The sequence below is a fragment of the Haliotis rufescens genome, unplaced genomic scaffold, assembly GCF_023055435.1.
Source record: "Haliotis rufescens isolate VD_foot unplaced genomic scaffold, xgHalRufe1.0.p SCAF_15, whole genome shotgun sequence".
Taxonomy (NCBI): domain Eukaryota; kingdom Metazoa; phylum Mollusca; class Gastropoda; order Lepetellida; family Haliotidae; genus Haliotis; species Haliotis rufescens.
Genome location: NW_025963835.1, coordinates 8,215,929 through 8,231,502, shown reverse-complemented (window position 1 = coordinate 8,231,502; position 15,574 = coordinate 8,215,929). Strand labels below are relative to the sequence as shown.

General features: G+C 42.3%; 2 protein-coding genes across 5 annotated transcripts in view; one reads left to right on the top strand and one right to left on the bottom strand.

Annotated features, from left to right (window-relative positions):
- The window catches only part of LOC124125456 (transcription elongation factor SPT6-like), a 47,856-nt gene extending 45,100 nt beyond the window's left edge, over positions 1 to 2,756 (top strand). For both annotated transcript variants that reach the window (XM_048396106.1, XM_048396107.1), the window contains exons 35-38: positions 14 to 204; positions 864 to 932; positions 1,044 to 1,192; positions 1,506 to 2,756. In XM_048396106.1, the coding sequence (XP_048252063.1) occupies positions 14 to 204; positions 864 to 932; positions 1,044 to 1,192; positions 1,506 to 1,904 (808 nt within the window). In that variant the 3' untranslated portion in view covers positions 1,905 to 2,756. The remainder of the gene's footprint in view (positions 1 to 13; positions 205 to 863; positions 933 to 1,043; positions 1,193 to 1,505) is intronic.
- Positions 2,757 to 4,758: 2,002 nt separating this feature from the next.
- LOC124125454 lies at positions 4,759 to 15,574 on the bottom strand. 3 transcript variants are annotated; one of them, XM_046488770.2, is made up of 3 exons: positions 15,421 to 15,574; positions 12,661 to 13,019; positions 4,759 to 6,122 (listed from the first exon to the last, which is right to left on the bottom strand). In XM_046488770.2, the coding sequence occupies exons 2-3, from the start codon at positions 12,955 to 12,957 to the stop codon at positions 5,316 to 5,318; spliced, it is 1,104 nt and encodes a 367-aa protein (XP_046344726.1). In that variant the 5' UTR covers positions 12,958 to 13,019; positions 15,421 to 15,574; the 3' UTR covers positions 4,759 to 5,315. The 3 variants fall into 3 exon arrangements, with proteins under 3 accessions (XP_046344726.1, XP_046344727.1, XP_046344728.1); XM_046488771.2 differs by having other exon boundaries at positions 12,661 to 12,942; XM_046488772.2 differs by having other exon boundaries at positions 12,661 to 12,897.

Sequence of the window (15,574 nt, the reverse complement as noted above, 5' to 3'; positions counted from 1 at the left end):
TTTTGTTTGGTAGAATTCCGTACTACTTCAGTGTGTCGAAGCAGTACCCTGGTAAGTTCCTGCTGTCCTACCTTCCCAGGACCAAACCCCGTCATGAGTACTTCTCAGTGACAGCAGAGGGTCTCAAGTACCGCACACAAATATTCCATTCCATCAACTCTCTCATCCGCTGGTTCAAGGAACACTTCAGAGACCCCATTCCAGGTGAGAGCCCATGCCTCTTCCAGCACATGGTCTGACTGATTCAGTTTACTTACAGATTACAGATCTATACACAGACGGCCATTTCATGTGGTGCACCACATACTGTACTGGAGAATTAAAACAAAACGAACTGATCTGTGACAATGATAGTTTACACATCATGTACAACATGGTGCCGTTGTACAAAACAACGTAAGTCTCTGTTTGGGATGGGAGTTACGATCACCTTAGCGTTAAGATAGCTTTGTACAATGGTATTAGGGATGGGTATTGGAGGTTGAAGGTGAATCACAAGATTTTATGATGAACAAGGTGGTATTGTGATATGAATCATGATATATTGTATAATTCTAAATTTTGAATTCAGAACATTTTGAAACACCAAGTGTATGAAATGAAGTTCATAAATGGAACAAAACAAGATGCTGGTACATCTACTCATTCAACAAAAACGCATGCTCCGGTTATTTGGCAAGTGTTTAACTTTAAACACGTGATACAATTCATTATTTGAATTCACCCAATAAACTGAACATTAAGAAATGATATTGTGAAGCATATCAAGGAAAGAATGAACCTCAGTTTACTGATGTACAACACATCCTTAGTCAGTTTACATGACGTTTAGCCTTTACATTATGCCTTGTGTGTTGTTGCAGGCACCCCAGCCAGTTCACGCACCCCGATGGTGTCTTCAGCCTACCCTACGCCCAGCATCAACCTTCAGAGTGAGTAGTTCTTCCTTGTTAATTATGACCAACAATGCTGTAGACATGAATATTTTGATAATGTTGCAAAATTCAGTGAACTGCTCATCCAGCATATCCTTCCTCTTTCAGATGTGGATCCCGCCACTATCCAGCGAGCAGCAGCTGTCCTCCCCAACAACATCTACAACACACTGGCACAGGTAGCCAATGCTACACCGCAACAATTTGGGGCAAACCGCAACTTCGCCGGTGCATACAGTGGTGGATTTGGTTACCAGGTAAGTTGTTGTTATACCAATGCAGAGTGTATATATATAAAAATCTACTACTAAATTTCTGGGACTGTAAAATGGAAATAAACTGATCTCAGACAATCCCACAATTGATATCATTAACATTATTGAATAGAACTCTCAATTGGTATAAAACATAAGGACAATGTTATGAAATTGAAATGTTACTTTAATCTTTGAAGGTGGAAATTGTATTTATTTTTGTTAATGACAAAAAAAGAAAGAAAAGATGATTTTTTCTTAGTGGAAAAAAAGAAGACTTTGAATGAAAATGAATAATGATCTGTGTATGTTCCAGCAACCAACACCGCTGGGCATGACTCCACTTGTAACCCCCTCCTACCATGGCCAGATAGCCACTACTCCAGGAGGGCAGCCCATCAACACACCTTCCTACAACCCTACACCACGCACTGCCTGGCCACCCACTACACCCAGGACTCCTGCACGTACACCCCAACACAGAACCACACCCGGCCAGACAACGCAGCGGATGACGCCACGGCCCACACCCTCCACCCCTGCTGCCACTGATTGGGCCAAGGCAGCCGAGATGTGGGCAAAGAGGAAGCAGGATTCCCGCAAGCCGACAACACCTCGCTCTCATAGTTCTCCCCGTGTGCGACCCTCACCTAGTCCCATGCTGGACAGTAGTCCAGATGGCGGAGATGCCACTCCCCTCATCGATGAGCGCTGAACACCAAGAAAATGACAGGAGCAGTGCTTTTGTTCTGCCAGCTTGAGAGATCATCTCTCAGCTGGAAGTGGATATGACCAGGTGCCTCATCTACAGCAAGTGAACATCCAGGTGGTGTCTTGCCTCAGCATGTGTATGTAGAAGCTGTTGGGAAGAGTGTGTGCCTGGTCCTGTACATACAGCGGACAGCTCCCAAGTGCTGCTTATATGTTGACTATTGCTGGATACCATCATACATTACAAATGGTGGGCTGCTAAGGGGCAAGGAAGGTCTTCATCCTTTTGTTCAGAGTAAGATGTATGTAATGTGTAGATTGGTTGAATCTGTACAAATATACTTACAATAATGGAACAAGCCAAAACATGTCAATTGCATTGTCATGTTTTATGTGTCACAGGATGTCTTCATTTGTATTTATTGATTTGATACTTTTTCCTAATGTATTAATGATCTTACAGGTATTTCTCTGGGGGAGAATCATGAAACAGTTTGATACAGTGTGGCAGAGATGTTTGCCTGTGTAAATAAACACAGCTGTAAGTGAATCATGTCTCCTCTACATTTTAAAAGCATTTGTTGTACAAGATTATATAACATTGAGGTATTGCTGATATGTGCATGTATAACAAAGGGAGCATGCCTGGCACCAGAGAAGGTATGCACATTATTTGTAGGGGAACTTTCTAGTTCAGTTTGGGACTTTTGAAAAGGACAACATTTCCTGTGACCTATGACAGAATCATTTGACATACTTGCCTGTGTTTCTCATTTCTGATGCTCCATTTGTCATTGAGGACAGTTACATTGTATAAAGCATATCTTTACACAGAAATAAAATCTTCTCAACAGTGCAATCTTTCTTACTTTGTTTTACTCAGATCATTGTCACCAGACTGGAAGTTTGATTACCAGGTACTGTTGGAACATGAATCAGGGCCTGGCAGTCTCAATGTGTCATCACACCCAGAATGAGTGCCTGGCTGTCTCAATGTGTCCTCACACCCAGAATCAGGGCCTGGCAGTCTCAATGTGTCATCACACCCAGAATCAGGGCCTGGCTGTCTCAATGTGTCATCACACCCAGAATCAGGGCCTGGCTGTCTCAATGTGTCATCACACCCAGAATCAGGGCCTGGCAGTCTCAATGTGTCCTCACACCCAGAATGAGGGCCTGGCTGTCTCAATGTGTCATCACACCCAGAATCAGGGCCTGGCAGTCTCAATGTGTCATCACACCCAGAATGAGTGCCTGGCTGTCTCAATGTGTCCTCACACCCAGAATGAGGGCCTGTCTGTCTCAATGTGTCATCACACCCAGAATGAGGGCCTGGCTGTCTCAATGTGTCCTCACACCCAGAATGAGGGCCTGGCAGTCTCAATGTGTCCTCACACCCAGAATGAGGGCCTGGCTGTCTCAATGTGTCATCACACCCAGAATCAGGGCCTGGCAGTCTCAATGTGTCCTCACACCCAGAATGAGGGCCTGGCTGTCTCAATGTGTCCTCACACCCAGAATGAGTGCCTGGCTGTCTCAATGTGTCCTCACACCCAGAATGAGGGCCTGGCTGTCTCAATGTGTCATCACACCCAGAATCAGGGCCTGGCAGTCTCAATGTGTCATCACACCCAGAATGAGGGCCTGGCTGTCTCAATGTGTCATCACACCCAGAATGAGGGCCTGGCTGTCTCAATGTGTCCTCACACCCAGAATGAGGGCCTGGCTGTCTCAATGTGTCATCACACCCAGAATGAGGGCCTGGCAGTCTCAATGTGTCCTCACACCCAGAATCAGGGCCTGGCTGTCTCAATGTGTCCTCACACCCAGAATGAGGGCCTGGCTGTCTCAATGTGTCATCACACCCAGAATGAGGGCCTGGCTGTCTCAATGTGTCATCACACCCAGAATGAGGGCCTGGCAGTCTCAATGTGTCATCACACCCAGAATGAGTGCCTGGCTGTCTCAATGTGTCCTCACACCCAGAATGAGGGCCTGGCAGTCTCAATGTGTCCTCACACCCAGAATGAGGGCCTGGCTGTCTCAATGTGTCATCACACCCAGAATGAGTGCCTGGCTGTCTCAATGTGTCCTCACACCCAGAATGAGGGCCTGGCTGTCTCAATGTGTCCTCACACCCAGAATGAGGGCCTGGCTGTCTCAATGTGTCATCACACCCAGAATCAGGGCCTGGCTGTCTCAATGTGTCATCACACCCAGAATCAGGGCCTGGCAGTCTCAATGTGTCCTCACACCCAGAATGAGTGCCTGGCTGTCTCAATGTGTCATCACACCCAGAATGAGTGCCTGGCTGTCTCAATGTGTCATCACACCCAGAATGAGGGCCTGGCTGTCTCAATGTGTCATCACACCCAGAATCAGGGCCTGGCAGTCTCAATGTGTCCTCACACCCAGAATCAGGGCCTGGCTGTCTCAATGTGTCATCACACCCAGAATGAGGGCCTGGCTGTCTCAATGTGTCATCACACCCAGAATGAGGGCCTGGCTGTCTCAATGTGTCCTCACACCCAGAATGAGGGCCTGGCAGTCTCAATGTGTCATCACACCCAGAATGAGGGCCTGGCTGTCTCAATGTGTCATCACACCCAGAATGAGGGCCTGGCTGTCTCAATGTGTCATCACACCCAGAATGAGGGCCTGGCTGTCTCAATGTGTCCTCACACCCAGAATGAGGGCCTGGCTGTCTCAATGTGTCATCACACCCAGAATGAGGGCCTGGCTGTCTCAATGTGTCATCACACCCAGAATGAGTGCCTGGCTGTCTCAATGTGTCATCACACCCAGAATGAGGGCCTGGCTGTCTCAATGTGTCCTCACACCCAGAATGAAAAATCGATAACAAACATCATGGCTTGTCATATTGAGAAATATATTTTGTACAAGAAATAGTAAATGAGGCATAAAAAATCATTTACACAGGATCTCCCTTGTCCAACTATATGACATTTTTACAAAATACATCACACCTGGCGAATATATGTCAATGCTAAGGAGACAAATGAACTTATTATTGTCTTCACTGAAACTTAACTTGGCACACTCACATGATACTTCTTGTCAGACCAGAGTGACCTTTAAATCCATATGTGGCTCCGTATGTTGAGTAAACCACATTGATAGAATGTTTTAGAATGTTAGCCTTGAACTTGATCTCCTCACCCTCCAACATATGGTCCATCTTTACAGTAGAACTCTTCTCCAAGAAAGAAGGACCCTTCCATTTGATGTTCTATAGCCTTATGTTATGGTTACAGGCTAGAACTTCCTGGATGTATACAGACAAACCACTATTTTAGTTATTTGGTGAATAAACCTTTTTTATGTTGGAAACTGTTCTTACTAACCAGTTCTCAACTACATGTATGGATTAAGTGCATTAAGTGCATTAAGTGCATTAAGTGCCACATTTCTCATTACAAACATATTTGCCTCCAAACTCCATGGCATAGTGAGAGATGTGTTGTTTATCCATCAGCATGCCCTTTTTGAACACCAAGATGTCTGCAGTGGCACTGTAGCTCTCAACACATGCCCGGCGGAACCCTGTCGTCTCAGGTCCATATAAACAGTCACTGAAGGCTTTTGTGTTGCTGCTGATGTAGATGTGCAAAGTGTGTACCAACCCGATCGCTGTCAAATTTACGTAGCCTGCACACCCATCGTGTCTACTTTCAACTCTACTATCAACAGGCGTGTAGTCCAGCATTAGTTGTTTAGCAGGATTCCTGTAGCCAATCAAATAGGCTGTAACGGTTATAACATCTCTGACAATTCCTCCTGACAGTGAAAGACTTACGTTTGAAGCTGGGTTCACCCCCTGTGTCCAGATCCAGGCAGGAGGAAACGCCTTGCCCCAGTTCTTCTCCATGTGAGCCACTGCACTCCTTCCGGTCACCCGGAGGCCAAGATGGGGTACACTAAACTCATACCACTCGACCCTCGACCGAAGACTGTATACGAACCAGTGGAGAGGGAGGGGCAGATGTTCAAGCCAGCCCTCTGGACCCTTCCCATTGGGACCCCATGGGATGGGAGAAGATACTATCCCTCGGAAAATGGCGCCCTCTGTCTGGAAGCTGAAATGTGTCCTATTTTCTTGTACATTGAAGGTGATATTTTGTCCAGTTATCCATTCAAAAACTGCCGGCGAAATGTCATCGGGGTTCTTAGAAACCGGAAATCCATGAACTGTAATATTCATCTGAAACAATCATGTTGCATTTGCAGTTGTAGTTGGTCGTTGTGAAAATCAACAATTACACATTTCTGTACTTAGTTGCCCTGTGGGCAGTGTGGTTTAAACTGATGGAAGTTTCTCTGAAATATTAAAGATTGCCTAGAGTCAGGTAGCAATTGGTAAACAGTAGTAGTGTTCCCCATCACCACAGCACATTTTCCAAGATGGTGGCACTTCCATTCCGGTGCATGCTTGAACACACAACACCCGGAAGTGCTGCCATCTTGGAAAAGACGCTATGTCACTGCAATATGACAGCACATGAGATCACATGACCGAATGCACCGTTTTTGTGGCAGAATCTCTCAGGAAATGACATCATCGGTTGGTGGCCCATGCACAGAGGAGAGAGTAAAAAAAGGTAATGTTGGGGTATGTTGGGTCAGGGCGTTGGGGCAAGCTGGAAAACAGCACCAAGGAGCAGCTACACATTATTAACAATGCAAACAAACTGGAGTTTCAAGCACTGGGTTACGATTGGGGTAGCCCTAAAGAGAGCCACTGGAAGAGTGGTAGGGAATATGTTTTTACAGTCTGCTGCATGCAAGGTCCTTGCTTCGGAAAAAGAATTGGCTGGTGCAAGCACTGTTGTGCAGTCATTGTTGATTCTTTCATAATACTCCCTCACAGGACAAAGTGGAACCGACTTGAGGGATTCACTCTGTAGCACTGAGTAAAAATGATACCTCCCCAATTCTTTGATACTCTGGGGGTTTTGGTGGGGTGGTGGTGGTGCTGCTGCTGGAGGCACCCAGGTTGACTGAGGGCAGATGCCAGCCTGTTCTGTCTTCATATCTTGTGCTTCAACAGGTCTGAGAAACACCTTTCTGAGGGTGCATCACCATATAATAAAGGGATGACTGCTTTAGCTCTTTACTGTCAGTTAAGACAACACCACCATCAATACCCCACCTCCATGGAAATAAAGATGCTGCCTACCAGTCTATGCCAAAAGCACTCTGAAGTAGGAGCAACACAATACTGAAAGTCCTGCTGCATTTATTGCAGTGTTGGGCCATCTTCAAGAGGCAAGGGATTTAGCTGACTATAAGTCCAATTCCTACCCTTGCCAAACTAGTCTGGAATCTTGTGGCTTGATCGTAGAGCCACCAGTGTCTATCGTGAGTTATGTCCCTTCTATATTCCTCCTACTGACCAATCAGATTCCACCTCATATCACTTGCATTCTCTTCAAACAAAATGGAAGTGCCCAATCAAGATATAATGTAACTAAAAGGGTCTTCCTCACAAAGTACATCAAATCACTGGAGCAAGTTGATTAAAAACATAAAGATTTGGAAAACATCTGTGAATGGTGGGTTGACGATACACTTGTTTTGCAAATCCTGTAATTAACCGAAATCTGCACAGATGACGATTTTGTTACACGATTTGTGGTTGGACTATGCATAGCCTGTTATGCCAGCCAAAATATAATGCAGAAATTCCAGCCTAATTCGGGAAGTGTGGAAACTGGACTTTTATAGTCAGTTAACTCCTTTGCCTCACGACGATGGTGTTGGACAGCAATGATGTGAGATGCTCTCTCACAGTCAAATGACCTTCGGAGTAGCAACCATCTCTCCCAAAAGAAAAACTTTTCACATTGCAAGAAATGACAACATTGTCATAATGTGGCATCCAAGGTCTTTTGTATACAAACTATGAGAAGTTACAGAAGAAATATAACGAGAAACTTAACATGCAACCATAACAGGTCTAAGATAGAGTTTTGTGTGTGAATTATCATGGAACTGTTCTGGGTGAACAATACCTTCCAAATGACGTGCTGGTTTTCTTGGGGAATTAGTCAGCAAAGAGCCAGAGTCACAGGAGACTAATCACAATTTTATTTACAAGAACAATTAACAATTTACAATATACTTAGATAATAACTGAGGGTGCCACAGAGAGTCGGTACACACTCTGGGCTGAGGGAGAGAGGTCTGCTTGGTAAGAGAGTCAAACCCCTTCTCTCCTTCTCTCAATCTCTCTCTCTGGACCAAGGCTTATATAGCCAAGGTCACCTGACATTTAGTAAGTAATAAATATAAATGTAAACAGTAAATCATCAGTGACATGCTTGCACATCCTGTTCAGGATGGCAGATGTACACAAAACTGGGGATTAACAATTAGGATTAGCATCTTATAAATAACAGCAATTAAATGTTTCAAGGCATATAGATGTCATGGCTCCAGGGTAATGAGCCTTTGCAATCAAATGTTCTTCAGACAATGGGTGTCGTAAATCAGTCACCATGACAACTTCCCTCCGTTACGTGAAGCTTGGACCCCAAGCTTATATGAGTCCAAATTGATATGTGTGAGTTTTTTTCACCAACGAAAACAACCATGCAAATGTGAACAAAATCAGTTACATGAAATCCTTATGCAACAAATATATCTATGCAATGGCGGTATGAAAGTGATCATATAGCCAATTTGAATTAGTGCCAGTTTGAAAACTAACCAAGTGATCTTTGTAATGTGCAATTTCACTACAAGGTAATTACTGCTTTGCACAGATTCAATAAATATATCACTGAAGGTTCTTTGAATTCAGGAGTCTGGCTTGGCGGTGCAACTCAGTACCGAATAATGATAATGAGTAATGTCATAAAAAGTACAAAGTAAACATCTCAGCAAATATTTCGCATAAAGAAATTTGACACCAGGAGTCTAGCTTTACCGCGTGACTCAAACGGTACTTGTGGGTACTATTGCCCTTTTAAGTACAATGGGTGCTCTTCCCGTGTCTTTGACGGAGCTTGCCCAGATATTGTGGGTGCGATGCCCAAGAAAAAAAATCCTTAATTACGACATCAAAACTCTGAAATGCTGAATACTGCTGTGCTGTTAATTACTCAATACTGACATACAATAAACATATGTGTGGGGGTGGCTGACTCAATAATATCCCTAATCTGAATTCAAAGTCCTAGACAATACATTTTAATTTTGTACCAAACTGTGCACATTAATTACTTGTAACAAATGACAAATTTTGTCGTTTAGATTTTTGAAATTACGAGTCGAGCTTAGAGGTGTGACTCAATAACCCTACAGCTTAGGTTTGTCTGGGCCCTAGCTGCAACTATATGTCTGGCGTGGCCTGGAGACATTTAAAAGATTCCCTACACAATAACTTCAAAGATCTAGCTTGACTAAAGATGTAATTTGGAGTATATTGCACACATACAAAACTGAATTTTGGAAAGACACATTTTGGCATTAATATACTGGCTTTGATTAAACATACCTGGTTGCACTTTTCAACAGTCACACAATATATATCCTTGATTAAGTCCATGTAAGTAAACACAAATTAGTAAGTCCCAATGAGGTATCTTGTACACAGTGTCCATCTTGTAGGTGCCAGTGAGGCGGTTTCTGTATTGTGCAGGGTCTGCATGAAGATGGCTGGGGTCGGGTCTCTGTGGGATAGGCGTGTATACTTCTTTTCTTAGGTCATGTGCAGGAACGACATCTTGAAGGGGAAGTCTTAGCAGTGTTGCTAAGATATTCGAGCAGGGAAGGTTTGGGATCGGAGAACTTGTTCTTGATTGGAGAGGTTCTTGTTCTTTCTTCAATCTTGTTAAAGGCCATTTCTTCGTTCTTGGTGATTGGCCTCCAGGAAGGTAGTATATCCTTTTAATAAGAGACTGTCACTTCCTACAGTTTTGTGAACCATATGCCTTGCTGCAAAGAGGTACAGGAAAGGACAGACTAAGAAGTCTGTCATACCCGATAGCTCCACCAAATTAACAACGCGTGGCGGTCCGACGTATGGTTCTCAGTAGGAAGTGACAACTTGGGGACGATGGCTTGCGGTATATACAGTTTTACTTTATACATGTAGATATATACATACAAAAGACACTATGTGTCAGGTCAGCACATAGTGGTAGTGGTTGTTGTCTAGGTGCCCCGGAAGCACCCAGCCTAACCCTAGCTAGGCTAAGGGTAAGACCTTTTTTTCCCCCTCCTCTCCTTTTTTTCTTCTTCCTCTCCTTTTCTTTTCTCTATCTCTCTTTTCTGGACCAAGGCTTATATAGCCAAGGTCACCTGACATTTAGTAAGTAAATAAATATAAATGTAAACAGTAAATCATCAGTGACATGCTTGCACATCCTGTTCAGGATGGCAGATGTACACAAAACTGGGGATTAACAATTAGGATTAGCATCTTATAAATAACAGCAATTAAATGTTTCAAGGCATATAGATGTCATGGCTCCAGGGTAATGAGCCTTTGCAATCAAATGTTCTTCAGACAATGGGTGTCGTAAATCAGTCACCATGACAGTAGTAAGAACATGCACCATGAAGGGTTGCCCATTTTGCGTACTGGTTTCTTCTAGTGAGTGCAGACTGAGCCTGAAACCAGTTCCACATGAGCCCAACACTGACTGTGGTAGCATGAGGATACCATCCACTGGCATGATGGACCAACACATAGAGATGGTACACACCAGGCTTGACGAGAATGAGGAATCCTATGTTGCAATGATGCCTGGTGCAAAACAATACACACTCCCAATGTTGTCCTGGGAGATGACTGGGCTCCATGTTGACAATGCATGCTTTGACATACTGTCCAAGCTGTTGTTCAACACAGGTGTCTGGAAGTGAGGTCAGAATATGGGTCCCTTTGACATGATTGTCGACATCTTTGGTGATGTGCCCAGAATGACACCGAGCCACCATAAGGGAGCAATATCTGTATACAGGTTTTCTCTTTTGTTCAATCCTCTCACCTTCCCAAGGAACCTCTCCATATCAGACAAACCTTTGTATAGTCATATTGCATTCCTTCAAGTCCACACAAACAGGTTGGCACACATCTGCATGGTAAGACAGTTTGCTGAAGACTAACCTTTTCTTTCAAAACAAGGCAGTTGAAAAATGACTTCATTTGCATTCAGATACAAGATCAGGAAGAGCTTTAACTGCCACCACTATGGAAGATGCTAATAAAGTACATATGATTATGGATGATCAACACAACTCACCTAAAGTCACATAGCCAATGTGACTTGCATCTCTCATGAGAGCATTTTGAAAACATTCTGAGGAATGAACTGGGCATGACAAATGTTTCAGCACACTGGGTCCCAAGGCATCCGACTCCTGATCAGAAATACACCAGGTTCATGATCTCTTGTAAAATTTACGCCATTTTGAAGCAGACCCAGCAGATTTTGAGGAACAATTTGTAACCATGGATGAGGCTTGGGTTTACTACTGTCAGCCAAAGACTAAACAACATTGAAGTCAGAAGTCTGTTCCAGGTTGATGGCTTCAATTTTCTGGGATTCTAAAGAAATACTACTGGTGGACTACCCCTTGAGAGGTCAGAATTGTCAATATTCTAATAGGCTAACCGTCGTGGAAAATTCACTAAAGGTTTGTTGTTCCACCAGGACAAGCAGCTGTGCACACGTCTGTTGTGGCTTTGAACTCCCAGAACTGGAGTGTCCCACCCTCGCCCCCTCCTTCCTCTCTCCTCCATGCATGTACCCCCACCTGATTTCTGTAACATCAAATCCAATCTCATTAAAATCAGATTTTAGTACTTGCTACGGCTAAAAAGAAATCTGAGCACATCACTTATGGGTCACGCCAGACCTTTCATCCGACCAATCAGAGCGTTGCTAACCAGATCGGAAAGTGACGGTTGAAATGTGTTTTCTAATAATGCAACCTTGAAAAGATAACAGGGAGTATTCCGAATGACAGTTACGTGCTGTACTACTGATTTCGTCAAAATATTCGTCCGTATCTCCCTTCAATGCAATAAAAGCTTGGTTGGAAGATTCTTTTCATAGCTAATGGGAAGTACTGCCATACAAGCTCTGCCATCTATTAGACATTCCAGAATGTTCTTTTGTTCAGTTTTCAAATTTTTAATCAAGAATTTTGTAAAAATGTCTTCAAATCATGGTCAAGCATGGAGTGCAGTATAGTTAGAGAAAGATGCTTTCTGATTGCCCAATGTCAGCTTCCTGTTAGTCGTTTCATTGGTCGGTCAAAGTTCACAAAAGGTCTTCTGACGTGACATAAAATGGGATGACCTCAGATGTATGTTTAGTGGTAATGAGAACAAACATCTGATTCTAATGAGATTGGATGGGATGTGACGGAAATCAGATGGGGGCATGCATGGAAGAGAGAGGAAGGAGGAACCGGAAGTGCTGCCATCTTGAAAAATGTACTATGGTGATTGGGGACACTACTAACAGTGAACATGATTGCAATACTCCCTCCCACTCTGCAAAGTCAAAATCTTAATTTCTATATTTTGTTAAGAAACATGGACCAAAAACTGAATTGTTTTTCAATTTATGGCCATCGTTACCTCAAACCTCAATTATCAGCCATAATGATGCGTATGTACACTCGCATTTAATATTTAGTAAAGCGCGGCACAGAACTTTAAAGTGGTACTTAGGATTTAACATATTGCCAAACAATTTTAGCCACCATACATACAAACATACCTGTGATCTGTTGAAGAAACCATTGTAGGACATTAATTTGCAGGTGGTGCACCCTTCACTGTACAGGATGGAAACTGCTACTACTGGAACGGTCAAGTTGGTTGTCTCTGGAAGCACATGACCAAACAGGAGGCCGATGCTTCGCCCAGACTGGACATCCAGGAGTCTCATGTACCAGCCCTCAAAGTAGGGTCCAGCCTGGGGGAAGAGGTGCGGTGAAAACTGATTGGCTACCACCTGGAGGATGTACAGGCTGGATATGAACGTCAAGCGTAACATCATCTGTAGGAATGTCATCGGTGTTGCCTTTACGTTACCTTCAATCGTGATCAGCTCTTGGTTTTGTCAAACAATGACCTCTGAATTGTTAACATAAAATGAGATATCTGAAAGTATTGTCAGTCGTTAAATTAAGACCTTTTGAGCATCTTCCCGAGGCAAGAGAGGTAACTGACTATAAAAGTCCAGTTTCCACCCTTGCCGAACTAGGCAGGAATTATTGAGTAACATTTTGGCTGGACTAACGAGTCTATGCATAGTCCAATCAAAATCTCGCAACGAAATCGAAATCCGGTTCTGAACTGTCGTGTAGATTTCGATCGATTGCAGGATTTGCGAAGCATGTGCACCGCCAACTTGTTGTCAGCAGATATTTTCCAAATCTTTTCATGTTTTTAATCAAGGTGCTCACGTGATTTGATGCATTTCGCGATGTAAGACCCGTTTTATCACAGTATAGATCTTGATTATTGATCAGATCGTCCTGACTGGGCGCCACCATTTTGTGTGAAGCAAACGCAAGTGATACGAGAGGTGGAATCTGATTGGTCCATAGGAGAGGCTTAGAAGGGACATAACTGGTAATAGCCACTGGTGGCGCTATGATCGAGTCCAGTAATTCCAGCCTAGTTCGGCAAGGGTGGAAACTGGACTTTTAAAGTCAGTTAACTCTCTTGCCTTTGGAAAATGCCTTTTGAGTTGCTCAATCAAGAATTATACGAAACAACAAAAAACTGGTAAAATTCAGACATATGCAATTATAATAGTAACCAATAAATTGTACAAGATCTAAATCGACCTAATATCTTAAGCTCAAAGTACCATTCAACAAAAAAACATCAGCAGGCTCATTGTATAAAATGTACACTGTTGCATTATGTACAGTTTGTATCATGTACACTGTTGCATTACATACAGTTTGTATCATGTACACTGTTGCATTATGTACAGTTTGTATCATGTACACTGTTGCATTATGTAGTTTGCGTCATGTACACTGTTGCATTATATACAGTTTGTGTCATGTACACTGTTGCATTATATACAGTTTGTATTATGTACACTGTTGCATTATATACAGTTTGTATCATGTTCATTGTTGCATTATATACAGTTTGTATCATGTACACTGTTGTATTATATACAGTTTGTATCATGTACACTGTTGCATTATATACAGTTTGTATCATGTTCACTGTTGCATTATATACAGTTTGTATCATGTACACTGCTGTATTATATACAGTTTGTATCATGTACACTGTTGTATTATATACAGTTTGTATCATGTACACTGCTGTATTATATACAGTTTGTATCATGTACACTGTTGTATTATATACAGTTTGTATCATGTACACTGTTGTATTATATACAGTTTGTATCATGTACACTGTTGTATTATATACAGTTTGTATCATGTACACTGTTGCATTATATACAGTTTTTTTGGGGGGGTTTGGTTTGTTGTTTTACGCCGCACTCAGCAATATTCCAGCTATATGACGGTGGTCTGTAAATAATCGAGTCTGGACCAGACAATCCAGTGATATACATCATGAGCATCGATCCATGCAATTGGGATCGATGACATGCATCAACCAAGTCAGTGAGCCTGACCACCCGATCCCGTTAGTCGCCTTTTACGACAAGCATAGTCACCTTTTACGGCAAGCATTGGTTGCTGAAGACCTATTCTACCCCGGAATCTTCACGGGTCTTATATAGTTTGTATCATGTACACTGTTGCATTATGTACAGTTTGTATCATGTACACTGTTGTATTATGTACAGTTTGTATCATGTACACTGTTGCATTATATACAGTTTGTATCATGTACACTGTTGTATTATATACAGTTTGTATCATGTACACTGTTGCATAATGTACAGTTTGTATCATGTACACTGTTGCATTATGTACAGTTTGTATCATGTACACTGTTGCATTATGTACAGTTTGTATCATGTACACTGTTGTATCATATAGTTAGTATCATGTACACTGTTGCATTATATACAGTTTGTATCATGTACACTGTTGCATTATATACAGTTTGTATCATGTACACTGTTGTATTATATACAGTTTGTATCATGTACACTGTTGCATTATATAAAGTTTGTATCATGTACACTGTTGTATTATATACAGTTTGTATAATGTACACTGTTGCATTATATACAGTTTGTATCATGTACACTGTTGCATTATGTACAGTTTGTATCATGTACAGTTGTATTATATACAGTTAGTATCATGTACACTGTTGCATTACATACAGTTAGTATCATGTACACTGTTGCATTATACACACTGTTGTATTATCCACACTTTTGCATTAAAACATAAACAAATATTTGTTGATTACAATGTGACACAAATATTAATTTTGGCATAATACAATAATCCTGTTCGAACTCAAAATATTAACTTTATTTTTAATTTTGAAATATAATAGATCTAGCACATTCACTGACCATTTTGACTGAACATATACAACAGACTGAGAGAGGATACCGACGGGATTCGTCACATCTAACATTTCATTCAGCAAATTACAATACATTGGCAAAAGTTGGAAATATTGCGATCGATTGTGGTACGTTGGTCCGTTTACGCAGCATGCTTCAA

Excerpts from the sequence above, each read along its gene's own strand:
- LOC124125454 (XM_046488770.2), bottom strand. The coding sequence starts at position 12,957 with ATGACATTCCTACAGATGATGTTACGCTTGACGTTCATATCCAGCCTG. Across the intron at positions 6,123-12,660 it reads GTTTCTTCAACAGATCACAG|ATGAATATTACAGTTCATGG; the intron begins GTATGTTTGTAT and ends TGATTGTTTCAG.